Genomic DNA, 27299 nt, shown 5'->3' with positions numbered 1-27299 from the left:
ATATTTGTAGAAAATAGGATAAAGGTAAATACAAAAACAGTTATTGAGTCTAAATATTTAAGTGCATTATAGGTACATAATTTCCATGCAGCGGTGTACCAATTTATTTTGACGATTTGACATTTTAGTATACATTTTATTTTTTAATAAACATATTTTAAATGTGTGTAAAATCTTTATTTTTGTATTAAAATAAAGTTTGCAGTCTCAACAGAAACATTTACTTCAAATTAGGCTGATTTCACCCAAAAAGTTCAAGTTGAAGACACTATTAATAGCAATCGGGGTTTATTTATTATTAATTTACAATTTATTTGAAGTTGGCTCATTAAGGCTCAGTGTTGATAAGAAAAAGGGCGGCTGCTGAGGATGATGGGATATTTGGAGGATGACGCGCAGTGAGATGAAGATGAGGAGGAGGAGGAGCTCTGACGCTGTCCTTTCCTCCTGAACTCCGCAGTGTGCTCCCGTCTGACCTGATAAACGACAGGAAGCCGCGAGGAATTGGACTTTTCCCTCACTCTCCTCTTCTTCCTCCTCCTCCTCTTCGTCGCTCCTCTCTGTCTTTGTTTCATTCCGTCTTTCTGTGCGGCTCAGACGCCCGGCCCCTCCCTGGCCGCCGCCCCGGAGCCCCCCCCCCTCCCATCATCAGCCGGTGAGGCTCCGCAGCTGATCCCCTCCTCGGCGACCTCCATCCAGGCAGAGATGCTGTAGAGCGGCCCGGCCGGCCGGCGCGCGCGCGGGATGCTGGTCCCGGTCTGAAGGCAGCGGAGAGGCGCGCGGGCAGACGGAAGATCATGTCGGGCAGGACGCCTCTGACCCCCGTCAACGAGTCTGAGCAGGTGAGGCCGCTTCCCGCTCTCCAGGTTCAGAGGAAACGCAAGTTTTAGGCGCTGATGCTTCAGGTTTTCACGTCAGTCTGAACTTATCTACCGATGATTCACCAAAAGTTCTTTTCTGACACTGTAATCATCCTCTACTATTAATCATTGGGGCAGATTTGAACTATCAGTTGCTTTTAGGCTGGACTTCTGTTATTGGATGAGACGAGATGATCCATCAAATCTACCGGTACATGTGACTCCCATATGGTGTCCAGGTCCAGACCGGTCTGCTTACGGACCCTGGCAGCATTACAACACTGTCGAAGCTCTTTTTCTTTTTTCTATTTATTTATTTATTTATTTATTTATTTATTTATTTATTTATTTATTTAACTCCTGTCCAACAGCTGATCAAGCAGATGAGAGCTCTTGTGTTGGAGATATTTTATGGTTACAGCATGGGGTTATGAATCTTCTGACACACTAGGTGTATATTTGAATAAACTCCTTTTGTAATTTAGACTAAACTTTATTCATATTCATCATGTGTGTACGAGTTTTTTGTTGGACCGGACGGATAAGGAAAAGGAGGGAAGAAGAGAGAGGGGGGGGTGTTAGGAGGGTGATTAGTTATGGAGGGGGGGGGGGGGGTAAAATCATAAAGCATACTAAATCATTGCGGTCAGGTTTAGATGTGTAACATATCTAAAAGGGGCGGGGCCATACCTTTTGGCTCCAATAATGTTTACACACAAACAGGTAAACATGGACATAGCGTAACTCATGTTCACACACACATACTTATGCCTTCAGACTAACACACCTGAAACATTTCATTCCGTCACGCAAACACCATCAAAGCTCTTGACGAGAAATTATAATATAATAATAATAAAGTCCTTTTTCATGTGGTGAACTGATGACTTCATTGATATTTTCTTCTTACACCTTACCATAGAGCTCTCAGTTATGGGCGATGGGAAGGGGGAGTGGGGTTGCTCTGCACCAGTGATCCCGCCCCCCAACTCAGCGGTGAATTTCTGATGCACTCCTGCTGCTCTGCAGAAACTGATAGAAAACGACGACACCTTTTGATTTGGGATAAAAACGGCATAATCATGATATAGTCATAGTGCGTCTTTAAGAAGATGACGTCCGATGCCAATTGCTTGATTTTCAGAATTGTATTTTTCTAATTGCTTTTGTGATTTATTCTGGTGTCCGTTGTGTTTTGTTGAGCGGTAATGTCAACTATTTTGTTGACCCGTGTTTGTAGTTCAGCCTGGTTTCTGTTTGACTTTGTAGTTTTTCCTTCCGACAGAGTCGAAAGGTAACGGTGGATGAAAGTGTTGGTGCAGGTCAAAGTGCTAAAAATAAGTTTACAAGGGTAACCACATCTCTGTGGCCTCAGAGTTCCCACAATCCTTCACTCTGCATCAGATGAGAGCTATGTAGGTGAATACGAACACCTACATAGCTTTACAGGGACGCTCTCCTTCAGGTCAAGCTTCTTTAAACAAATAAAAAAGATTCAGTGAGTTGTTGTAATTGCTGTTCTGGAGATTCTAAGGGCTTTTTTTTTTATAAGTCTATGGTAACCGTCTGAGGTGACCTCCTCTGTGTGTGTCTGCATGTATTAGTGGCTCCTACATGTGAGAATATACTGCTATGTATTTTTTTTACACTGAGGTTAAATTACTCAATGTAACCTCAATACTCTTAAAATACACTAAATCCAATTTTTAGGGAAATTGTCCCAAAAATGTTAGCAGTCCTCTACTTGGTTGGGACTCCCACCTTTTCCTTTTATTTTTATTTGGTTATTTCCAGCATTTATTAATCATCAAGTAACATCAGACAAATACAGTTAAGCTTCATTTTATGCATGTATATACACAGTACACTAGGCGTGTAACGATTCATTTTAGCAATTCAGATCATAATTTCTGGTTGCTGATACAATTCAATGTTGGTTCTTTTTGAACGATCCGATTCACTGAACTAAAATCATCCCAGGACATCTTTAGCCAAAAACTCCAGTTTAAAAATTATACTTCAAATGACCCTCGTCGACATAGGAGGCGAACATCTAACACAACGACGTGAAGGTGACAAGGCAGAACACAGGACTGGACTCAGATGCAGAGCTTAAGGGTTTAATTTCTTGAATCAAGAGAGAAGCTAGCTTTGGCAGGTGAAAGCACATGACAAACAGGCACAGGACAAAGGGAAACACAGGCTATAAATACATGAGGAGGGGAGGCACAGGTGGGAATGATCAGGGATGATGAGGCAGACACAGGTGTGGGGAGCAGACACAGCAGGAAGGGGAAGGTCTGGAACGAGAGGTAGGTTAGACTTTCAAAACAAAACAGGAACCCCACACGAGACAACAGGAAACTTGACGAGACATGACAGAACCCCCCCCTTAAGGACCGACTCCTGACGGTCCAGGAGCCCCAGACCTAAAGAAATCCGTCAGGAGCGACTTGTCCACAATAAAGCGTTCCGGAATCCACTGTCGCTCCTCCGGCCCGTATCCCTTCCAGTCCACCAGAAACTGGCGACCCCGGCCCCGCTTCCGGACAGCCAGAATCTTCTCCACCGTGTACACCGGACCACCCCCCACCATTCTGGGCGGAGGGGGTGGCTCCGAGGGAGGCATCAGGGAACTGTCCACCACCGGCTTCACCTTGCTGACATGGAATGTGGGATGGACCCGGAGGGACCGGGGCAGCCGAAGACGGACCGCTGCTGGGTTGATGACCTTGGAGACAGGAAACGGACCCACGAACCTTGGAGCCAATTTCCGACTTGGAACGTGCAGGTTGAGGTCCTTGGTCGAGAGCCAGACCTTCTGACCGGGACGGTAGGTGGGAGCGGGACGCCTTCGGCGGTCAGCGGCTGCCTTGACCCTGTCCTGTTGCCGAACCAGGACCTGCCGGGCAGCCTCCCAGATGCGACGGCAGCGGCGGACCAGGGCGTGGACCGACGGAACTGCAACATCGGGTTCCAAGGCTGCAAACAGGGGTGGCTCGTAACCGAAGACACACTTGAAGGGCGAGATGCCGGTAGCTGAGGTGGGCAGGGTGTTGTGCGCATACTCAACCCAGATCAAGTGCCTGCTCCATGTTGAGGGGTTCTGAGAGACCAAGCACCGGAGGCCGGTTTCCAGCTGTTGATTGAGACGTTCAGTCTGGCCATTGGATTCGGGATGGTAACCCGAGGTCAAGCTGACCGTGGCACCGATGAGCCGGCAGAACTCCTTCCAGAACCGGGACACGAATTGAGGTCCCCGGTCTGACACAATGTCCTTCGGGAAACCGTGGTACCTCACAATTTGGTTCATGATGATCTCTGCCGTGCCTTTAGCTGAAGGCAGTCTAGGCAGGGCGATGAACCTGACCATCTTTGAGAACCTGTCCACGACCGTAAGAACAGTTGTGTGACCACGTGAGACAGGAAGGCCGGTGACGAAGTCCATGGAGATGTCCGCCCACGGTCTGGAAGGTACAGGAAGGGGTTGTAGGAGCCCCATGCGACGACTGGTGGAAGACTTGTTCCTGGCACAGACTGAACAGGCAGAAACGTACTCCCGGACCTCCGGCTCCATGCGAGGCCACCAGAACCTCCGAGAGATGGCGTGCATGGTCCGCCTAACTCCCGGATGACAGGAAAGCAGTGAGGTGTGGGCCCAGTGGATCACCCTAGAGCGCAGTGTCGGGGGTACAAATAGGCGATTCCTTGGGCAACCACTGGGCGTTTGCACCCCACTGTTAGCCTGCATTACCTCAGATTCTATCTGCCAAGACACCGCTCCAACCACACAAGTCAGTGGAAGAATAGGTTCAGGTTCTTTGGCAACAGGCGCGGGGTCGAACTGACGAGACAGGGCATCCGGCTTCACGTTCTTGGACCCCGGCCTGTAAGAAAGGGAAAAAGAAAAACGATCAAAAAAGAGTCTCCATCGGGCCTGGCGAGCATTAAGTCTCTTGGCAGTCCTGATATACTCAAGGTTTCTATGATCGGTCCAGACAATGAAAGGGTGCTCCGCACCCTCCAGCCAGTGCCGCCACTCCTCCAGAGCCACCTTGACCACCAACAGCTCCCGGTTGCCGATGTCGTAGTTGCGTTCAGCCTGCGAGAGGCGCCGGGACAGGAACAAACAGGGATGGACCTTCCCATCCAGCTCCGACCGCTGTGATAGGACGGCCCCCAACCCTTCATTGGAGGCGTCAACCTCCACGATGAACTGACGGTGTGGATCAGGCATAATGAGCAGTGGAGCTGATGTGAAGCGGCGTTTCAACGCCCGGAAAGCGGTCTCAGCCGCAGGCGTCCACCGGTACTGCACCCGTGGGGACGTGAGGGCATGGAGGGGTGCTGCAATGGAGCTAAAACCCCGGATAAAGCGTCTATAAAAGTTCGCAAAGCCTAGGAACTGCTGCAGCTTCTTTCGGCTGTCAGGTGTCGGCCAGTCCCTGACTGCGCTGACCTTGGCTGGATCCATCTTTACCGCCCCTGCTGACACAACAAAACCTAGGAAGGTGACGGTGGAAACGTGGAACTCACTCTTTTCGGCTTTGACGTAAAGGTGGTTATCTAGAAGTCGCTGGAGGACTGCGGAGACATGGGAGACATGAGAGTCCAGGTCCGGGGAGTAAATCAAGATGTCATCCAAATAAACATACACAAAATGATCCAAGAAGTCCCTGAGGACATCATTGATCATGGCCTGGAAAATGGCGGGGGCGTTAGTGAGTCCAAAGGGCATGACCAGGTATTCATAGTGGCCTCTTGGGGTGTTGAACCCTGTTTTCCACTCGTCCCCCTCTCTGATCCTGACCAAATGATAGGCGTTACGGAGATCGAGCTTAGTAAACACCCTGGCCTGCTGGAGCTGGTCGAAAACAGAGGACATGAGCGGCAACGGATATCTGTTTTTGACGGTTATGTTGTTGAGCGCGCTGTAATCTATGCAGGGTCGAAGGGTCCCATCCTTCTTTCCGACAAAGAAGAACCCGGCACCAGCTGCGGATGAGGATGGACGAATGAGACCCGCTGCCAGAGATTCGTCAATGTATTTATTAAGCGCCTGGCGTTCCGAAGCTGAGATTGAATACAGGTGTCCTTTAGGAATGATGGATCCCGGAACCAGGTCGATGGCGCAGTCGTAGGGGCGATGGGGTGGAAGGCTCAGAGCCCGGGATTTATTGAAGACCTCAGACAGATGATGGTAACATGAGGGTATTGTGCTCAGGTCAGGGGCCTCTGGACCTGGAGCAGAACGAACAGGAACAGGGTTATTGTCTATGATTGTTCGTTTACCTGCAGCATGGGGACTTTTGTGTCCGTCACATCCTGGCCCCCATTCTAGTATTTTCCCGGTCGCCCAGTCCACCCGGGGATTGTGCTCGCGCAGCCAAGGAAATCCCAGAACCAGCTTCCTAGAGGAGCCCTCAAACAGGTGGAAAGACATGATTTCTGAATGGTTTCCTATGGACAGTTTGAGGGGTTCTGAGACATGAGTGATATTAAAAAGACCCCTCCCATGGAGGCCCCGGGCCTGGATGGGTCTGTCCAGAGGCTGTGGCTTAAGACCTAAGCTGACTGCCAGCTTCCAGTCCATTAGGCTGACATCAGCCCCGGAGTCAATGAGAGCTACGAGAGCTGTGGAGGAGCCGTGGTGGGTCACCACTAATGACGTGAGGCTCCGTGTGCGTCCGTCCATAGCGGAGATCTGACTCACCGTTGCTGTTTTTTTTACGGGGCAGGAGAAAACGGGATGACCAATCTCCCCACAGTAGAAGCACCGGCCCTCCTGCAGGCGTCGCTGTCGTTCCTCCGCCGAAAGTCGTGTCCTTCCCACCTGCATGGGCTCTTCACAGCTGTCCGCCGTGACGGAGGGATGCGGGTCGGCTGAGAATCGGCGGTGGTTTCGTCTTTCCGCGGATTCAGCCCCGCGAGAAGACCCGCCTCCTGATGATCCGCTGCCGCGTCGGGAGACGAGTTCACGGAGTCGGTTATCCGTGCGGATGGCGAGAGCGATCAGAGAGTCGAGACCCTGAGGTAAATCCAACGGAATGAGCTGCTCCTGAATGCGCGGAGCCAGCCCTTTCATGAAGACATCATACAGCGCCACCGAGTTCCACCCGCTCTCGGCTGCTAGGGTGCGGAATCGGATGGCGTAATCGCAGACAGAGTCCCCCCCTTGGCGTATGATGGTGAGCTCACGGGCTTTATCCCGGCTGGTTGACACCGGGACGAAAGTGTTCTGAAGCGCCTCCTGGAAGGCGATGAGAGATGAGCAGAGCGGGGAGTCACGAGCCCACTCAGCCATGGCCCATGCACGAGCCCTCCCCGCTAGATGGGAGATCATGAAGGCGATTCTGGCTCTGTCAGAAACGAAGGCATGGGGTGAATGTTCATAATGAATAGAACAATCAGTGAGGAAGGGCTTACACAGTCCAGGTTCTCCAGAGTAACGATCGGGAGGGGCGAGCTTGATTTCCTGGCTCCTGACAGGCATGGAGGTAGGAGGGACTGGGATGGAAGCAGAGGGTCCTGGAGGAGGGATTGTCCAGGGGGAACTTGAACGGAGGTCTTGAACTTGGGTAGAGACCTGAACCATATGAGACGCCAGGGCCTTCTGGAAGTCCTCCTGTTGAGAAAGGCGGGCTTCCAGGCGTTGCAGGATGGATGTTAAACTACTGCTCTCTGCTGAGTCCATTCTGGCCTGTTTGTACTGACAAGGCAGAACACAGGACTGGACTCAGATGCAGAGCTTAAGGGTTTAATTTCTTGAATCAAGAGAGAAGCTAGCTTTGGCAGGTGAAAGCACATGACAAACAGGCACAGGACAAAGGGAAACACAGGCTATAAATACATGAGGAGGGGAGGCACAGGTGGGAATGATCAGGGATGATGAGGCAGACACAGGTGTGGGGAGCAGACACAGCAGGAAGGGGAAGGTCTGGAACGAGAGGTAGGTTAGACTTTCAAAACAAAACAGGAACCCCACACGAGACAACAGGAAACTTGACGAGACATGACAGAAGGGATCCATCCGATTGGTCAAATGCATAAGGGGATTTATTTGATTCGTCAAATGCTTCAAGTTTGTTTTAGCACATTTGAGGTAACTATTTATTGGAGTTTTCGCTGTATATTGTGCAGGTCTAGTTTTAAGTCAGACTTACAGATATTCACACTAACTTTAGGTCTAAAATCGTTGCAGAGGCAGTAGAGGACAATTACTCCTTACTGGCAACATCTGGCTCCAACATGGCAGCGTCCATGTCATGAAAAAAAAATGGCGACTGAATTGACTTCATGCGGTTGGAGGTGGAAGGTCACCATTTTCTATGGGTCATGTCAAACTCACGCAGTCCATTTCTCAGAAACGGACAATGGTAACAACAGATGCTCTTTTTTCCGTCGTATTGGTTGAAGGCGTTGATGTCGGACACGGCTCAACCAAATGGAAAACGGCTCCAGCTCGTTGGACGGGGTTTGCTGCAGTCTTGTCAGGTTGTGTCTCTTTCGTGGAAATGCAGGTTGATGTTGTGTTTGTGCTTTTCCACTTCTCCTGTGAATGTTGTTTGGGTTTTTTGGATGTTCTCCAGGCTCCTGAACCCTGAAGGAATTCAGGGCAAATGCATTGTCATGCTAATTGTTGGAATACTCTCATTGAGCTGCTCTCTGCTCGAGCTGCACTCACACTCAAAGGATCCTTAAATTCTGTTTTTATAAACCGGGGTCTCGATGGATCGGCATGGAAAATGTTTCAGCCAAAATCTGCAAAAGGAAGAACTGTGGTTAAAACATGAGCGTAGCTGATTAAATGTGAGGGTCAAAGATCTGCTGGCATGTTTTCATCTCAGAGAAAAAAAGCTCCAACACAAAAAGAAATAAAAATGTTTTCGCTACTACATTGTCCTTAGTTTCCAGATTCTCAGCAGTTTTGATTACTTTTAGCATCTGTCAGGCAGACGGCAGCTACAGCTGCCTCCTCCTGTCTGTTTAGTATTGATTTTTCTCCAAATACACTGCAGGGCTTCAAGGAGCTCTATGGTGTGTGTGTATTAGCATCAGTGCTCTCTGAAAGTCACAGTCAGAATTCTCCAACACCAGGATTGCTGTCACAGTTTTGAAATGTGTCATTTGGTTGTTGGTTCATGTCAAACGACAGAGACAGTCACTCCAGAACCGTCATGGACTTCCTCTGAAAAGCAGGTTGTGGTAGATTTTGATATGCCTCCTTACAGATGACATGGTATTTCATCTTACCTCTTTTTACGGTTTATCGGATTGATTTGACATCAGTAATGCTCTATTACTCCACAAACCAACTCCTAACCTTAACTTGAAGGTGTTTGGTGTAGTTATGCAAATTCTCTTCTTCTTTGCTACAGTTTCTTTTAATTAAAAAGTGAGACATCAAAACAGAACCACAGGACCCAACACCCTTCTGTGAGGTTTATTTGGTTCCATTCCCACTGTTTTATTGGAGGTGATTGCCTTTGTCTGAGGCTCCATAAGTTGGTGATCCACCTCGTTTCCATCCCATGAACCTTTGCTGCGCCACATTCAGATTAGATCCTAAACAGACGTTGGGTGATTCATCGCATCCCTTTTGTCCCTTTGGTTTTGCTGAGCTGTGAAATCAGCTGCTGAGGGTCTCTGGTCACCATGGCAACCCCTGTTTACAATGAAATTCGCCCTCTCTGAATGGATATCCCTCCAGCTCTCCGGTGAATGAGACGGGAAGTCACAGAACTGATAAGTGCATCAATGCTGATGAGGTGAAGTTCACACCAAATGTTCCCATCATGCCCTGGAGTCTGACCTTCTAATATCTTTTCCTTTTAAATCTTTAACGAGTTGTTAGATGTTGTAAAATATGTATTTGGAAAGTGTCTTTTCATGTCCAACTTGAGCGACTATCGTTATGACAACCAATGACCTACTGTGGCCTAATGTGATAAATGACACTGTGCCTTCATTAATTCACTTGAACTCCATATCTGCGCTGATTTTTTTATCATTATCATGAATTTTGATACGTTTCAGTTGTTGTCTGTATCTAAGAAACTGGACTGAGTGAGTGTGACATCACCCATAGGAAATGTTTACTTCCAGCTCCAACCAAATGAAGTAAAATCACTCACCATTTTATTCATGACATGGAGGCCGCCATGTAGGAGCCAGACGCCGTCATTTAGCAGGCGCTCGGTCGGAATAATTGTTTCTATGGTAACCACTATCACCAATCAGGAGTGAGCATTTTGAAAGTCCACACCCTACCGCTTGAAAGCTATCCATCAAACATTTCGTACCTTGGCTAGGGGGGGCCACCATGCTCCACTTACCTTTATTGAGGCATCTGATTTGTCAGTTTATAACTTAAATAATTTGCACTGTAGGAAAAAGAATCATGAAAAAAAAATGAGTATCTTAAAAAGGGATCGAGAATGATTATTTTGACCAATAGAATGACTGGGTAACAGCTGCTTATTTCTCATTTCTCTTTTTGGAACCAGCAGGTACTTCCTGTTTGGAATGCAGGGGGGGGGGGGGGGGGGGTCACTCAATCCAGTTCTCTTATACGGTCAATGAGTCTAAGCCAGATCCTACATATGGATTAACATGTTAACTGACAAACTGCTACACGTCTGCAGGTTCCTCATGAACATATACAGAGCAACAAGTTGTTGCAATTGTTGCTACCTAAAATGAGAAGAACCATTACGTCTATACGGTCTGCTGCTATTTAGATGTCGGCTTATGCTATTGACAGAATGTTTTCCTGGAACTATAGAAGGATAATTCAATTAAAATGTGTTTCAAAATGGAGTTCTAACTTAAAAATGCTTATCAGGTGATTGAATGAAGGTTGGCACACTGTGATGATCAAAATGAGAGATTTGAGCTGGGCTAAAAATGGTCTTATGGTTGCAGTCTTGTGGTTATCAGAGCACCCTGACAGCTTGACCCTGTTACATGTCTTTACATTTTAAATAAAGCATCCATATTTAAATTTTCCGAGCCGTCACAACCTTTTTGTTGTGGATGAGTTGACCCTCAAAGACGGATTTCACTTCTACATGTCTCAGATCGAGGCGTTTTGTAATTGCTGTAATTTTTTCCTCCAGCCAAAATCTTCGGACGGTCTTCCAGAACCTCCAGCTCCGCCCGTCAAGTCTTCAAGTTGCCACAGTTTGGTGCCGTGCCGTAGCTCTTTGGCAGCCATCACAGATGAGCAGCCGCACGTAGGAAACTACCGGCTGCTGAAGACCATCGGCAAGGGGAACTTTGCCAAAGTCAAACTGGCCAAACACACCCTGACTGGCAGAGAGGTGAGGACAGAAATGTAGTGTTGATCTAATTATGCACTCCAACTGTAAACTCTCAAAATACAGAAAAAAATACCAAACTTTTTAAATCTTATTTCTGATCAAAAGTCTACCATTTTCATTGCACTGAATGAATGCAGGCCATTACGACCTAAAGCCTCAGTCACAACTACCTCTATGGGTGGAAACGGGTAAAAAGGTCGTAGAGCGCTTGATAAATCCATAGAATGAAAATATTCATGCACTTTTTTTCTACAGGTATGCTGTGAGCGAACACTTATACCACACGCAGTGGTAAATAAGGGTTACTGTTTTTTCAGCCCCCACAAATCCTTTGTAAGGAGTCTGTTGGCGCTGTTCAAGTGATAAGTGTGTGCTCCTTGTGTGCATCCTGACTATTAGAGGAAAGTAGACGGGGTGTAGTTTGTGTGGACATCCTACGGGCACTTACGTATCACGTGGAGACCCTGTGCGTGTGACGTTGGCATGCAGTCAGTAAGGAGCCAGTACTCGCTCCTTAACCCTTGTGCTATCCTAGGCACTTTAACATTGGGAGTTGGGTCATCTAGACCCACTAGACAGTGCTCTGAACCTTTTTTCTTCAATGATTTGTGATCTTCACTGGTGTCCATGGATTACATGAAATCTTTCCACCTTTATCCACCTTTGTCATGGTAGGGAGAACAAGTCAATGGAAGGGTGGGGTCATCTAAGGAAGCACGAGGGTTACGAAGGACTAGAGCAATGGTGTCAAACTCCAGGCGTTGAGGGCCGGTCTCCTGCCGGTTTTCCAAAAATTCTGCCTTATCAGCTGCTGATTACCTGGATCAGGTGTGTTTAGCCAATAAGGAGTTTCATTGGCAGGTTGGTTGGAAAACATGTTGGACACCGGCCCCCGGCTTGGATTCTGACTCCCCTGGACCAGAGTGTCTCGACAGCATCAACCCTACGTCATAAGTTTGTCTAACTTTTTTGTCCTTATCAAATACTTCACGATACCCTTACCACACGCACAATAATTTATGCCGTCTCTTGAAGCGGCCATACAAGCTTCAAGGGAACTACAAGACACACCTGTGCTCCCTTTAGGATGCAGCTGCTCCTCCCTACGACCCTCCACGGACACTTGTACGGGTCAACTCCCTGCATGGGTGCATGTGAATAGGGCTTAAAAAGAAGGTAATGGAGTTTGACTTCAGACTTGGTACTCAGAAAATGAGCAGTTTACATTTCCCTCCATTTGCTTTTAATGCTCCTAAATTCTTTATCAGAGAACAATAAACAGTTTCGGATTGGATCCTTGAGGGTTGTTGAGGTTATCCTTGAGGGTAGTCGGTAGTCATCTCTGCATCTTCTTAGAGGATGGCAGTGACTGTCAGTGCCAGTTCTTGGGAAGTTCTCTGGACCATCACCTTCATTTCAATACAGTCCTGGATTTGGACGTTAAAATTAAATGTAGCTTGAAGAACAAAAGTGCCACTCTGTTGTGCTTCAGTTCATACTGAGTTTTGCTAAAAGGATCGTGTTGTTGGCTGAAGCTGCGGTTGTTGGATCAATTATTTATGTAGCTGACGTCAGCAGCTCAACGCCGGTTGGCCAGAGCGTCATAGGGAGTGTGACGCTATCCTTCCCTGTGCTTATTTTAAGGTCCATTTCTGAGTGGAGGCGTTGCATTTGTCCAATCAGCTGCTCTGTTCATCTCTGAAGATGACACACTTGAAACAGAGAAGGACGGGTGAAGTAAAACAGAAAACAGAAGGAGCACTTATCTCTTAAAATCTTGTCATCACCTGTGAACGGTGGTGTTGTGGAGGAAATCTGCCATCCTGCTGTTGTTGCTTCAGTTCATCGAGTTTTATGAGTGTTTGTTTGTTTTGTTTTTTGACGTTTGTGTGTTAATAGTGACGCTTTCAGATATTTATTTTACCTCCTGGCTCAGTGTCTTCTCTAAACTAGGTTTCATATTTATTTATTGCACTTTAGGATTTCTGTCTGTGACTGCATGATGCTCTGACCAAACAATTGCAAACCATAAGTTCTCCACCTCCGTGCTTAACAGTTGGTGTGTTTGTACCCAGTTTTTCTCAGATGTTTCTGAATAATGTCTGTAGGACTGAGTCAATGCAATCCTTTCCTTTTTGTTCTCTTCTTTTGAGGCTGAATGTCCCCCCCCCCCCCCCCCCATTTTCTTGATCTCTCCTATAACTGAGGAGTGGATGATTGAACTTTTTAAAGTATTTCCTTTTTTTAAAGCTGAAAAAAAATCTATTCATCGTCAAAGTTTAATAGGGTATTTTTATGCTTCAAAGAAAGAGACATTAAGTTCTCCACAATAAAAATGTGGCCACATTTGAGATACACGCCTTACTTAATCAGTGCGCAAACAACTAAAAGATCTGATTTAATAAAGCAAAGTCTTAGTTGAATATTTTTTTTATATGTACAATTTAACATATTTCATATAACTTATTTATTCTGTACAACAGTTGGTAATTGGGCTTTTTTTTAGGATGACCTGGCTGTCCAATCATAAATATATCATTATTATTATTTTTTAATCTTTCTGGAACATTAAGCTGCTGGTTTGACCTGTTTTCTCCCTTTGTTTTCTCCTTTAGGTTGCAATCAAAATCATTGACAAAACTCAGCTGAATCCCACCAGCATGCAGAAGGTAAAACTTTAACCCTGAAGTATACCCCCCCCCCCCCTTTTATTCCTACAAGCTTTGTGTTGATGTTTATAATTCCATTTGTCTCGTTAGCTTTTCCGAGAAGTCAGTGTGATGAAGATGCTGAATCACCCAAACATCGGTGAGTTCTCTCCCCACAGGGAAGCACAAACCCGTCTGTCTTCCTGCGTTTGGATCAGCAGTTTACCCGAGGATTCAGCTGCTATAACCTCTGCTGCACCTTTTTCAGTCAAGCTGTTTGAAGTGATCGAGACCGAGAAGACTCTGTACCTGGTGATGGAGTACGCCAGCGGAGGTAAGAGACACCAGCTTCATAAATAATGAAGAGGTCTGCTCAAGGCCTGCTGACCCTGTCTGTGTTTTACAAAGTGCTTTCAAAGCATATTCTCACTCATGCATCTTTTCATAAATCTTCTCGGTTGGCTTTTTCTCTGCAGTCAAAGGTCATATTGCCAAGGTCATATTTCAGATCTTGCATTTTTATTATTTTGAACTTGTCCTATCTAACAGCTGACCAAACCGATGAGAGCTGAAGGCCTCTTGTGTTGGACATATTTTACTGTTACAACATGGGGTTATGAATGAATCTTCAGACACATGAGGTGTATATTTGAATAAACCCCTTTTGTAATTTAGCCTAAACTTTATTTAATACCGTTTTTTGTGGGACTGGACAGAAAAGAAGAACAGGGAAGAAGAAAGAGGGATGTTGGGGGGGGGGGTTGACAAAAGAAAGGGGGGGTTAGGAAATAGAAGGATGATTATAGAAGTGAAGGGGGGAGGATCATAAAGCAACAAGCAACAAGCTGCTGGAAGTTTATAGTCATTACTGTCAGCTGTAAATGTTAGTCTAAAAGGGGCGGGGCCTGTCCACACACACTCAAATGTTACAAACATACCTGTTGACTCCAAAAATGTTCCCATACAAACAACAGCGATGGGTCGTTGTGAACACTTACACAATAAATAAAGATGAAGCAGGAGAGGCGTGTCTTAGGGGTTGTGCAAGGCTCCCGTTAGTGCTGTTCACATGACAAGTGTGCGCTCCTTGTTCTCATCCTGACTGTTAGAAATGAGGAGATTAAACAAACATATTGTAGTTTGTGTGGACATCCTACAGGCTCCTATGCGTCACGTGCACACCCCGCGCATGCTGCATTCAGGCGCAGTCAGCAAGGAAACAGTACTCGCACTTTACTAACGACTGGAGTGTGGCGTAAGGACACTGGACGACATCTCTGTAGGTCACAAGTGCCTTCAACTTATATGAATATTTCATGATACACTTACCACACGCACGATAATGGTACGTTCCATTTTCATGACGCTGTAGGAGCCTCAAGGGCACGTATGGGTGTATGTGACCAAGCCTTTAGTGGCGGTTGTGGTTTATAATGCCAGTGAAGGTGGTTGTTGGTTCTGGTGGGTTTTAGCCATTTTTCTGTCCGTAATTGGGTTTCTTTAAGCTCCTCTATATTCTATCTCATTTACCTGTTTTTCTGGGAGTTTGCAGGGTGGAAAGGTGAAGAGGAAATGTAAACTCATAGCTTTGAAACATGTAAAGGACTTTGTGCTCTGAGTGATTTGACATGAAAAAAAGCTCAAAAGTGCGACATTTCAGTTGATCACTAGGTAACTTTGTCTTCCAATCAGAGACTGGGGATGGATGGTCTCACCTGTGGGTTTGCTTCTCAGGTGAAGTTTTCGACTACCTGGTGGCTCATGGACGAATGAAGGAGAAGGAGGCCCGAGCTAAGTTCCGTCAGGTGAGGTCTGGGTTCTGTTATGCAACCGCGGAGAGGCATTCAAACCTCTGTTGGCTTCTGGTTCTTGTGTTTTTCAGCACATAAAATATCAACTTCGATTCAAAACACTGAACTCCTTCAGTATGCGCTAAGACCTTTGATTTTATTTGTATCTAGCACAAATGAGAAGTTTAATGTCTTTGAAAAACCTTTGTGTTCTTTAAGTTCTAAGAACATTATTAGGCTTTCAGGAGAAGCAAGAAATCTTTACTATTCATCTTTTATCATTTACACTTAGACATTTTTTGCAGTTTTGACCGGTAATATCACCTTTTTAATTAATTGTTTTAATAAATTGCATTCCACTTTTTCCGCTATATAAACATGAAGATATTTTAAAGTTTAGGCTATCATTGCTTCTTTTTCTTTAGTTTGTAAACACCCTTCATCATCCTTAGTGCCGGGCTTGAGTCGTCGGCATTCACACATGCATTTATTTCACTAAAATGTTTATTGGCTTAACCAACACAAAATGAGAGCAAAGTTCTAAAAGCATTTTGACATTTATTCCTAAATTCATCCATGAATTTACCAAAATAAAGCTTTTCGATGAGCCATTCGTCGTAATAAACTTGACTGATTTGTCATTTTTTGGGAACAAAGTGACATTTTCGTCACAGATCAGGGAACAGATGTGAAGGAAAGGATCCTGTCATCCACATCTGTTAGCTCAGAGACATTTTTAAAGCTTTTTAAAAAAAAAAGTTTTTGTATATCATTAAAAATGTTTCGGGAAGCGAGAAGCAGCTCTCCAAATTCTCGGAGAATAAACGGTTAAAAGGCTAAAGAGCAAACATCAGCTGATTAGATTTGATTTATTTCCTGTTGTTTTTGTGAAGTGCTGTCATTATTCATGAAACTTAGCATCAGTTTGCACAAAAAACCATGAATATAAACCACAAAAGGACATGCAGTCTTACGTTTGGATTGTCCTGAATGCATCTGGAAGCAAGTCAGAAACCACCACGTTCACAGTAGACCACAGCTTGTCCCCTTAGGATGACTCAGACGCTTTTCCTGGAACCACAAATAAACAGGTCAATAAAGCCGTTGAAGGATCTGTTTAAAGAGAAGTTCTCCTCTGTTCTAAACATGCAGCTCTGACTTGCACTATCTAAGCTGCGTCTCTAATATTTAGTCAGATTTTTAGGGAGGAATTTAAATAAACATAGTTTATTGCTCAATCAAGAACTATAAATATATTTTCCGTCTTCTCATGCCGTTTTTTTAGGCAAAATCCAAAAATCTGTTGTTTTCTAGGACATATTTGCAGGAGTGCAATAGGACTCACCTCCGGGTTGTGGGGCAGGACTGTTGGGATGGAATAAGTCTGCCCTGACTTCCCATCATCCATTTGTTTACACCTTCTCCCGCTAGCTTACAGCCCCCAGACCTCCAACCTAATGTTAGCAGTGCAACAAAAATGGCGAGTAATATCAGCGCTGCTCAGCCGTGCAGTTTGGATCCAGATGCCAGCTCAAATGAGGAAAACAAAGACCTTCATGGATCCATTTGTCTGCAAGTTGATGCATCCGAATGGAGCGGGGCAGGAAGCTATTGGCCTGCCGACTTTAGCACCCACACGGCCCCTACAGGCCTTTTTCAACCGCATTTAGATTCAGAACAATAGGAATAAATAAATTATATATACAGTAAATGCAATTTTGAGCTTAATTTTCTTTTTTTTTTCATTGGAGTGGGTCTCAAAAGGGGATGTATTTTGGATTTATGGTCATGTGACGTTACTCTAGCATATAACAGTTGGGAGTTAAGCCCCCAATCTTCCTTTTTTTTCCTCTCATCAACTTAAAAAAGTCTCTCAACTGTTGTTTTCATAATTATTGTTTTTTTGGTTTTTTTTATAATTCTTTTCTGTGTTTGTCAGATTGTGTCGGCAGTGGAATACTGTCACCAGAAGAGGATCGTTCACCGGGATCTAAAGGTAAAACAAAATCCCAGTAAAATACTCTGGATTTCTGTGTTTCCTCTCTGTTTCCTTTTCTAGAAAAAGTATTTTAAACAAAGAATACACAAATAAAACGCAGAAGCAGTTGAAACACCTCAATTAAACTAATATTCTCTTTTTTTATGTAAACAAATATTTAAACAGGTTTTTTAACTTTTGGTTCCCAAAGTTCATGAATTTCTTCCTATTTTTTTGTCAAACACAATTTATTGGATTTTACTATCTTCGACTTGAAATAATGACTTGGATTATTCTAAAACTTTGGACTGATGGTCTTCATCTTTTTTTGTTTGGTTACATTTTTTTTTTTGGTAACAGAATGATTTATATTTAAAACTTTGCATCTTTGATGGCAGCAAAACTGCTGTAGCTCCTTGGGCAAGACCGTCATGCTTGTTTCAGGAAGGGCATCCGGCATAAAAATCTCTGCCGGACCAATATGTGCGTCCATTCAACGTGCATTTAAATGAAAACCAGGTTAAACTTTGACCAATAAAGGACTCTCCTGACGTATGGACGGTGTCCCTTTAACTCGTACCAAGCCTCTTCCAACTGTAGGTAGTGGACATTCGCTAGCAAACAATAGAAAAAGAAGAAGAAGCCGCTCCCTGCTTTTCCAGTGTGAACACCATGGGCTAAACGTGTGGTTTTGAACACACGTCACATGCCCAGTGTGTCCATAGATTTAGTTTTTGGTGTTGTTTTGACTGTTTCTAAGCAACATCGGGTTTTTCTTTTTACAAATGTTCTCTTTCAGGCAGAGAACCTCCTGCTGGACGCTGACATGAACATCAAAATCGCTGACTTTGGCTTCAGTAACGAGTTCACCTTGGGCAGTAAGCTGGACACGTTCTGCGGATCTCCTCCTTACGCTGCACCTGAGCTCTTCCAGGTAAGTTGGCTCCTCCCTCCTGATCTCCATAGCAACGCTCCGTTTCTCAAACGCCGTCGTCTCTGTCTTTAGATCTGCGTTACTATTTAGGAGGCAAAGGACATTTTTAAAATTAATCCAAAAGTGTATTAAAGCAAACTGTTTTCTCTCACAAAAGTCAGAGAAAAATAGGCGATACATTTCAAGCCTGTTTGAGCATTGAATTAAAAAAGTTCTAAGAGGAAGCCGCCAAATTAAACTGGGTGATTTCACACAGTTAAATCTTAAATCATAATTCTTGTCTACTCTTTGTTTAACTTCGAAGTCTCTGCTTAGTGAGACAATTCTGTCATTCTTTTTTTAATGCTAAGGAGTATGGATTATTAGGTAAAAACAAAACAAATGATGTTTGCTGATAGCAGTTGGCCTCTGGGTAATGTAGTTCTGGACTCTTGCAGGGTAAAAAGTACGATGGGCCGGAGGTGGACATCTGGAGTTTGGGAGTGATCCTGTACACGCTGGTCAGTGGCTCGCTGCCCTTCGATGGACAGAACCTCAAGGTTTGAACAAACAAGTCACAGTTAAAGTGGCTCATGTATATTTACCCTCAATGATCTTTTCCCACATAAACTACTGGACCACTACTTGATGGTTTGCTGGTTCCTCTGTTCTTGAATTTTGCTACAAAAGAGCTCTTAAGGTCCTGGAGTTTTTAGTTTTTAAAGTTAAAGGCCCATTAGCTGCCCCATCCACTGAGGGAGAGGTGAGCTGCAGACACAGCCACGTTCGGGAACCCCCAATAATGCTGAGTGTCAAGCAGGGAGGCATTAGGTCCCATTTTTAGAGTCTTTGGTATGACTCAGCCTGGATTTGAACTCACGACCAGTCACAAGGTGGACACTCTCCCACAAGGCCACTGAGCCGGTTTTTACCAGCAGTCTTCACAAACACTTGTCTAAAAACTTGTCTATAAAGTCATACATGGTTCACCCCCCCCCACCACCACCACCACTGACGTCACTCAGCGGTTCCTCCAGAGGAACTCGGGCTGTTATTAGAAGTGACTGTGAGGTCCCATTTAGACAAACGTCTTACTCACAAAATCCATCATCATTCTAGGGCTCAACTTTGGAACAGAAGACCAATAAAAATAAAAAAGAGTGCAAAATCTGTCATAAAAAAAAAACAGCTAAAACTGTGGCTTTTGGAATATCAAATGTGCAATGACAAATGGCAAGAAAGAAGGTAAAAAAATGTATTATAAAACAGGCACTGACTTTAAAAATGATTTATCTGTTCAAAATGTATCCAGTGTTTCATTTTGTATACTGTCCTTTACCTGTGTTTTATTAATTGTATGTGTGCTCTCTGTTTCTTAAACAGTTTCTTTTAACATCAATGGACTCCAGATGGAAATTGGCCTGTGACTATAATCTGGCATATTTATATTTGTTTTAATGTTCATTAATATGCATTGTCCCTTTCTCAATAAAGTCACTTAAGTCGCAGTTTTTCTGCTTGACAAAAGTATTTTTAAGTGATGTTTATGTCATAAAAGCAGTGTTCAAACATCCACAGTCCTCCAGCGAGAACCAACCTTTATAGAGCAGCGACATCTATCCATGTTTGTGCGTGCAGGAACTGAGGGAGCGTGTTCTCAGAGGAAAGTACCGAATCCCCTTCTACATGTCAACCGACTGTGAAAATCTACTGAAGAAGCTGCTGGTTCTAAACCCAGGAAAACGGGGCAGCATGCCGGTAAAACTACTAAAGGAGTGTAACTAACAGTCTGCAAAGTTCACCCTCTTCCCCTCTTTTTAAAAGTTGCATTTAAATAGATTAAGATGAATCTAGATTTTATTTTTTATTGTAAAAGTAAAATTTGTTACATAGATTGGATCTGAGTTTGTTTTTCTTCTCAGCAAATCATGAAGGATCCATGGATGAATGCGGGTTATGAGGACGCAGAGCTGAAGCCCTTCTCTGAACCAGAACAAGACTATGGTGACCTCAAGCGCATAGGTCAGACACGGGCACTCATTCTCTGAAGCAGATGTTCGCAGCTGTTTGCGCTCCTTCCACCTGTAAACATTTGTATTATTCCAATAAAAGTGCTACAATTAGATTACAATATTATTTTGTGTAAATGCAAATACATTTTCATGAGGACAGATTATTGCAGTTGTTTTCACCAAAGGAGCGGTAAAGCTGAATGTCATCAGCATACAAATGATATATAAATGTGACTAAATGTGCTGATGAATCTCCCAAGAGGGATCATATAAGGACTGAATAAAATGGGGCCCAGAACAGAACTTTGAGGAACACCACTGTTTTGGCTACACCATCTACAACTATCCTCTCTAATGTGTGGCCTTGTTGCTGTAGAGGCTGTGAGCTTCTGTTGTGTTTTGTCAAACAAATTTGAGTGTTTGTGTGTCTTCAGAGCTGATGGAGACCATGGGCTTCTCCCAGAATGAAGTGAAGAAGGCGCTGGATGGTCAGAAATACAACGAAGCCACTGCAATTTATCTGCTGTTGGGGATGAAGTCTTCAGAGGTTTTTGATGTTTTTATGTTGGAATTTTTTTCAACAGTTTGGTCAGGAGTTCAAAACCCGGCCAGAACACTGCTTGAGCAATAGGATCAAATTGGTCCACATAATAATGTCTGTCTTGGAGTTGAGTCATAGCAACTGGACTTAATTCTTCCTTCAAACGTTTCGCCGAGCTGCAAAATGTTTCAAGGAAGAAGTAAATATACAACTTTTTTCTTGTAAATTTATGACTTTAAAGTTTTAAATAAATAAACCTCTTTTGTGAACTGGTCCTAGTACTCCGTTGTAGTTTAGGAAAGTAAAGAGGAGAAAAAAAGAATTGATTAAAACCAGAATATTTTTATTCTATATGACCCAGCCCTACAATAATTTGATTCTGTTTGTGTCTCACTACAAGTTTGAAGTCTCCAGTGAGCCTTTGTGTAACATCCAGAGGACCCGGCCCATCAGTGACTTTAATGGCTCCAGCCATTCACCTGCGCACCTCCGCAGTGTGACGACCGCTCAGAAACAGCGCCGTTTCAGCGACCATGGTGACTGAATGATCTGACATTTAATGCTTGTGAATTTTTCTCAAAACTGCAGTAAAATATTTCCAAAACTTGTATTTTAACTTGCTTTTTCTAGTGGCCCCCTCTATCCCCCCACCCGTATCGCACACCAAGCGCTCTCATGCTAACAGCGTTGACAGCGAGAAGAAGGACGATCCGGCGTCGCCTATGGGAGCTCAGGACCGCAGGAAGTCAGCCACAGCCTCAGGGGTGAGATGGTCTGATGACCAGATTCAGGAGTGAAGTCGCAAAACCATAAAAATCTAAGAAATGGAAAAATATAAAACCTCCATCCATAATCTTTCAACCATCCATCATCCAGGACAGGGGTCGCAGAGACAAAAATGCCCAGACTTCCATCACTACAGTCACTTTCTCCAGCTCCTCTGGGGGGACCCCCGAGACGTTCTCGGGCCAGCCGAGAGACATGGTCTCTCAAGCGTGTCCTGGGTCTTCCCCGGGACCTCCGCCCAGTGGGACATCCCAAAAACACCTCCCCAGGGAGGTGTCCAGGAGGCATCCAGACCAGATGCTGATCTTTCCGTTTCTTCTCATAAATGGATTCAGAACCGCTCTTGGTCTGGCTGGTCATTCAGGACCTGCTTGCCATGGGAGACCCTGCCAGGGGCATAAGCCCCCGAATAGCCCAACTCCTGGGATCACTTAAGCTTCTTGAAGCACTCCATCATGTTAAGGTGGCAGTTCACAAGCAGCTTCCTCTGCAGGGCGGCTGGCCACCTTGGGAAGGTGTTTTTGGGATGTCCCACTGGGCTGAGGCCCCAGGGAAGACCCAGGACACGCTTGAGAGACTACGTCTCTTGACTCGCCTGGGAACGTCTCGGGGGTCCCCCCAGAGGAGCTGGAGAAAGTGACTATAGAGATGGAAGTCTGGGCATATTTGTTTAGACTACTGCCTCTGCGACCCCGGTCCTGGATGAGCGGAAGAAGATGGATGGATGGATGTTTTGATTAGTGCAGCCCATAGGGGGCGATGCAAACTTCTGTCTTCATGTTGCAGAGCATAATTCGGAGAAATACTTATGTTTATGAGAGGAACAGCTCGGATCGACACTCAGCTGTTATACCAAGCGTGAAGGACAACAGGTGAGAAGCATTCTGGGAGTTTCTGTTTCTGTTTTAGACAGTCTCTTAATTTTCTTGTTGTGTTTCAGTCTACCTGAAGTACCTGCTGCATCCCCTGTCCCATCGCCAGGGGGAGCCGTCTCCTCCATACGGCCTCGACACGTCAAGTCCATGTCAGCTTCTGGACATCCCATAAAGTCCAGCCTGCCTCCTATTGACGACAACGCTGAGTATCAGAGGTAACCGGGCTCCTTGCTGGTAACCAAACCAGTTATTTTTGTCACTATGCTAACCAATCTCTGTCCGGCTACACCTAGTTCCCAACATCCGGCCCCGTCGTCGCCCTCAGCCTTCAGCGTCACGAGTAGCAGCAGCACAACCCCAGACCGAGGCCGCTTCTCCCGTGGCTCTTCCAGTCGCTCCACCTTCCACGGAGCCCAGCTCAGAGAGCGACGACCTGCCACGTACAACGGGCCGCCGGCCTCGCCCAGCCTGCTACAGCACACCCCTGCCTCGGGGGCCACGCCCCATCGTGGTAACTCCTCCTCCATCATCGGCAAGTTCACCTCAAAGTTTGCACGAAGGTCAGTAACAGCTGTGAAACATCTGACCTCCGACCTTACCGCATACTGTCTCGTATGAGTTTGTTTTTAACCCTTTAACACTGGAAATGTCACCGGCGACGGAAAAATAAAAAACGCTCTTCAAATGTCATCTTGGCGCCAACATGCAACACTTTACGTTAGTAAAGTCGTTAGTGTTGGAAAAAGTCGCAAAACGTCTGGAATTAACTGATTCACATTGATTGCATAAATTGCCTATACCCGCTTTTCTACCTTCCTCGAAGGCCCAAAGCACTTTACAGTCACAGTCCCACCTACACAGTCACACACACACAGCCACACACTGATGGCTGCCGAACACCGGCGCCAACCTCCCACCAGAGGGAAGGTGGGATTCAGTGTCTTCCCCAAGGACACTTCGACACATGGGCGCGCAAAGGCGGGAATCTAACCTGCAATTTACGACAGAGGTTGACTGCCCTACCACTGCACCACGGCCGCCCAAAGAAGAGCGTAAAGAAGAGTTACGGTACGTCACAGAGTGTGTGTTATTTCGGTTTCTCCGGTGACATCTCTGGTGTTAAAGGGCAAGAAACGGATTCTTCTATCCATCTTTTAGGATACTTTTAAGTTCTTTTACTTATTTGAAAGAGGTCTTATCTCATAAAACAGCTTGTTTCTATTAGGCCTGCACAATAAATCGCAAATTTATCGTTATCGCAATATCAAGCGTATCGCAAAAGACGGCGAAAATCGCAATAAATGGTTACCTTGAATATGCTTAAACAATCTTATGCAGCTTGAAGTATTTAACGAACCAAACAAATCCCTTTTTGTATTTGACCAATCGAATGGACTCCTTTACATCGTAGACCAATCGGATTGAGCCCTTTTATGTTAGATGTTTGTCTCCTATGTAGATGTGGGTCATTTGAAATGTGATTTTTAAACTGTTGCAGTGAAATGGAAATTATGTTCTTGATTGTTTTGCTATATGTTCATGTACCGCAAGTTATATTGTCATCGCAATATTAATCACTAATATCGCATATCGCAAGTTTTCCCTCATATCCTGCAGCCCTAGTATAAAATAGTTTTGCTCCAAAGGTAAAAGTCAAAGTCTCATTAGCTGTCACGCACCTAGGTGTGTGAAATTTGTACTCAGCATTTGACCTTTGGGGAACATTGAGCTGCAGACACCGTGGCGATCAGGAACCATTTGGTGGTTCAATTCCCCAATTCAACTCCTTAATGCTGAGTGTCAAGCAGGGAAGCAGTAGGTCGCATTTTTAGTCTTTTGTATGGCTCGGCCTGGGTCTCAAGGCGGACACTCTACTACTGAGCGCCTTGTGTCATTATACAATGCCTCTTTAACCAATATATAGTCTGTTATACTGTATTTGTAGATTTTTTTTTTGTTTTTTTTACAATTTATTCTAAAATAAGGTGAAATTTATGATGTAAACTGCTACTCATAAAATGTATTTTCTAAATGAAATGGAGTTCATTTCTTTACAGCCCATTTTAACTTTATGATTTTTTTGTTCTAAATCATTAAAACTGTCTTAGACTGATTTCTTTGTTATTTCTGAGCAAAGCTGCACATCTTGCGTTAAAAGCTCACTGTGGGGTGGGGGTGGGGGGGCCGGGGGATATGTTAATCTAACTGAACATGTCATTCCTCCTCCTAACACTGTGGGAGTTTCTTCCTGCAGGAGTTCCACAGGCGAGCCCAAAGACGAGGGTCGGGAGTCCAAACCTCGGTCTCTGCGCTTCACCTGGAGCATGAAGACCACGTCCTCCATGGAGGCCGGGGACATGATGAAGGAGATCCGAAGGGTTCTGGACGCCAACAACTGCGACTATGAGCAGCGCGAGCGCTATCTGCTGTTCTGCGTGCACGGAGATGCTCGTCAGGAAAGTCTGGTCCAATGGGAAATGGAGGTGTGCAAACTGCCCCGCCTGTCACTCAACGGCGTGCGCTTCAAAAGAATCTCTGGAACGTCCATAGCCTTCAAAAACATTGCCTCCAAAGTAGCCAACGAGCTCAGACTGTAAGCAATCTCCTGCTATGAACATGTCCTTCTTTACCTCGACAAAGGGGAAAGCTCCAGTGGAGAGCGGCGGTTAGACCCAGAGGAGCTTCAGCTTCTTATACCCAACTAGACTTGTTTCTTGTTGATGCAGCGGAAACCAAATCCGGCTATGGCTGGGTCGCACAGATATGCAGCTGATTCTTAATTCATCAGAACTCCTATCCCTCTTCACCTTTATGCTTAAAGATCCGCTCTGATCCTCATCTGATCTATTTTTAAGGCGTTACCAGTGATCTTTTAATTACAATAATGCCTTTTTTAGCCAAAATCCAAACAACGTTTTTTTTTTTTTTAGGACATACAGAAGTTTCTGTTTGTAGAGCTGCTGTAGATCATCAAAAATTCACCTCTAAGTTGTGGGCTGGACCATTGGCCCCAAGTAAGCCTGCCTCTACATCCCTAGATCCATCTGTTTACATTCTCTTCAGCTAGCTTCCAGCCCCTCACTCCCCCAACCTAACATAACTACGGCGGGCAAAATTGGAGCAATGCAGCCGGACAGTTTTGAGCCCAGACGTGGAAAACAAAGACTGTCGTATTTCCCAAAAACAGGACAATTGGGTGCTTCCGCCCATGTGCCCACAGCTTTCTGACACTCCAAATGCTCAATATCTTTAGCCAAAAAAAGTCATCTATGAATTTAGTCAGGCTTAGCCAACCAAAGACCATTTCAATCCAAACTGTTATGCTTTAATTCTCTAGTAGCAGCTTCACAAAAACATTTGCTTATGACAATAATCCATTATCATTGTCTCATAATCATTCATTTACACAAACTTTTACTTACTTTGCTTAAGAAATAGGAACAAAGCAGTGCAACTTAGCATGACAAATGCAAACAGATGTAGCTGAGTAAATATTCTGGGTTCTGAAGTTAATAATACAGAGGCTGACCATGTGAACGTGCATGAAGACGTTTTTCACTGCCGTCCCCTAATAACTCCACTCATTTTTTTTGGGGGGGGGGGGATTGGTGGATTGTTCGTTATTGGTTTTTTAATGTATTCTCCACATTGCAGTCAATCATTTAGAAACCACTAAAAATGTTTGTTTTGTCGTCCCCAGGCGCTTCAGGCAGATAATTCCTGATTAGAAAAGTCAGTACATGTTATATTATTAATGCTACAAAATAACATTTGTACCAGCTGCCACTGACGTTTGATGGACAGTTTTTTAATCTCCCTTAAAATTTTCTTTTTTCTTAATTTCAGAACATCTTTATCTCATTTTTACATTTGCTTCTAAAACTGAAGCTGCAACATTTAAGAACCTTTAAGGAAACTAAAACAAAAACTTGTAAATAATAGTCAAATTAACACTTGACAGACGAGTATTTGTTTATTATTTTTGCTGCTGATCTAACACAGGATCCATATGACTTTTGTTGAAATTCTTTTGTTTTTCCATCTTTTTCCGTTCTTAATGACATATTTGGTCGGCCATACTTAAAGGAAAATTTGTTTCTTAGACTTTCAGTCTTATTTTTTATCTTGTAATAATAAGATCCTTCTGTGTAGATGAACTGCATCCATCAGTTAGAACAGGACATAAAGATGGAGGAAAATATCACCTTCAATATGTAACTCGTCAAAATTCAGTTTTTTCTGCACTAATCTGAGGAATTACAAAGCAGCGCTTCTTTTAATGATTGGTAGTTATACTCATTCTTTATGTAACTTTTGCTGACACAATGGAGATCCATGAATATAGTTACTAAAGATTTTTCGGTGTCCTACCTGCAGCCGATGGTGAAAATCCTTCTTTAGGCTAAGAAAATAATATATTTCTGCTGAAAGCATCGGCACAAATACTAAGACAATAGTAGAATCTTGTCGTAGTGGTTTTGGTTGAGATGCTTTTTATTTAGGAGAACATTTACAAAACATGCTTTAATCGTAACTCATATTTTTTTTTATGTTTTTTTTTTTTTAAATCCTTT

At 44.5% G+C, this 27299-nt stretch overlaps 1 protein-coding gene across 1 annotated transcript; it reads left to right on the top strand.

Moving 5' to 3' along the window:
* The first annotated feature begins 442 nt into the window (after positions 1–442).
* Positions 443–25652, top strand: mark1 (MAP/microtubule affinity-regulating kinase 1). The gene is made up of 18 exons (XM_023954312.2): positions 443–842; positions 10979–11182; positions 13798–13851; positions 13942–13990; positions 14099–14164; positions 15565–15635; positions 17560–17616; positions 18398–18532; positions 18970–19071; positions 20150–20269; positions 20434–20533; positions 20958–21070; positions 21465–21600; positions 21695–21828; positions 22637–22722; positions 22791–22940; positions 23019–23285; positions 24980–25652. The coding sequence occupies exons 1-18, from the start codon at positions 798–800 to the stop codon at positions 25320–25322; spliced, it is 2232 nt and encodes a 743-aa protein (XP_023810080.1). The 5' UTR covers positions 443–797; the 3' UTR covers positions 25323–25652.
* Positions 25653–27299: the final 1647 nt, after the last annotated feature.

This window comes from Oryzias latipes, chromosome 1 (genome assembly GCF_053564925.1).
Source record: "Oryzias latipes strain Hd-rR chromosome 1, Olatipes_Hd-rR_3.1".
Taxonomy (NCBI): Eukaryota; Metazoa; Chordata; class Actinopteri; order Beloniformes; family Adrianichthyidae; genus Oryzias; species Oryzias latipes.
The sequence above is the reverse complement of the archived record's forward strand: the minus strand, read 5'-3'. Positions and strand labels throughout refer to the sequence as shown.

Coding starts and splice junctions, on each gene's coding strand:
- mark1 (XM_023954312.2), top strand. CDS start 798: ATGTCGGGCAGGACGCCTCTGACCCCCGTCAACGAGTCTGAGCAG. Junction 19,072..20,149: donor TCGATGGACAGAACCTCAAG/GTTTGAACAAAC, acceptor TTGTGCGTGCAG/GAACTGAGGGAGCGTGTTCT. Junction 22,723..22,790: donor CCAAGCGTGAAGGACAACAG/GTGAGAAGCATT, acceptor GTTGTGTTTCAG/TCTACCTGAAGTACCTGCTG.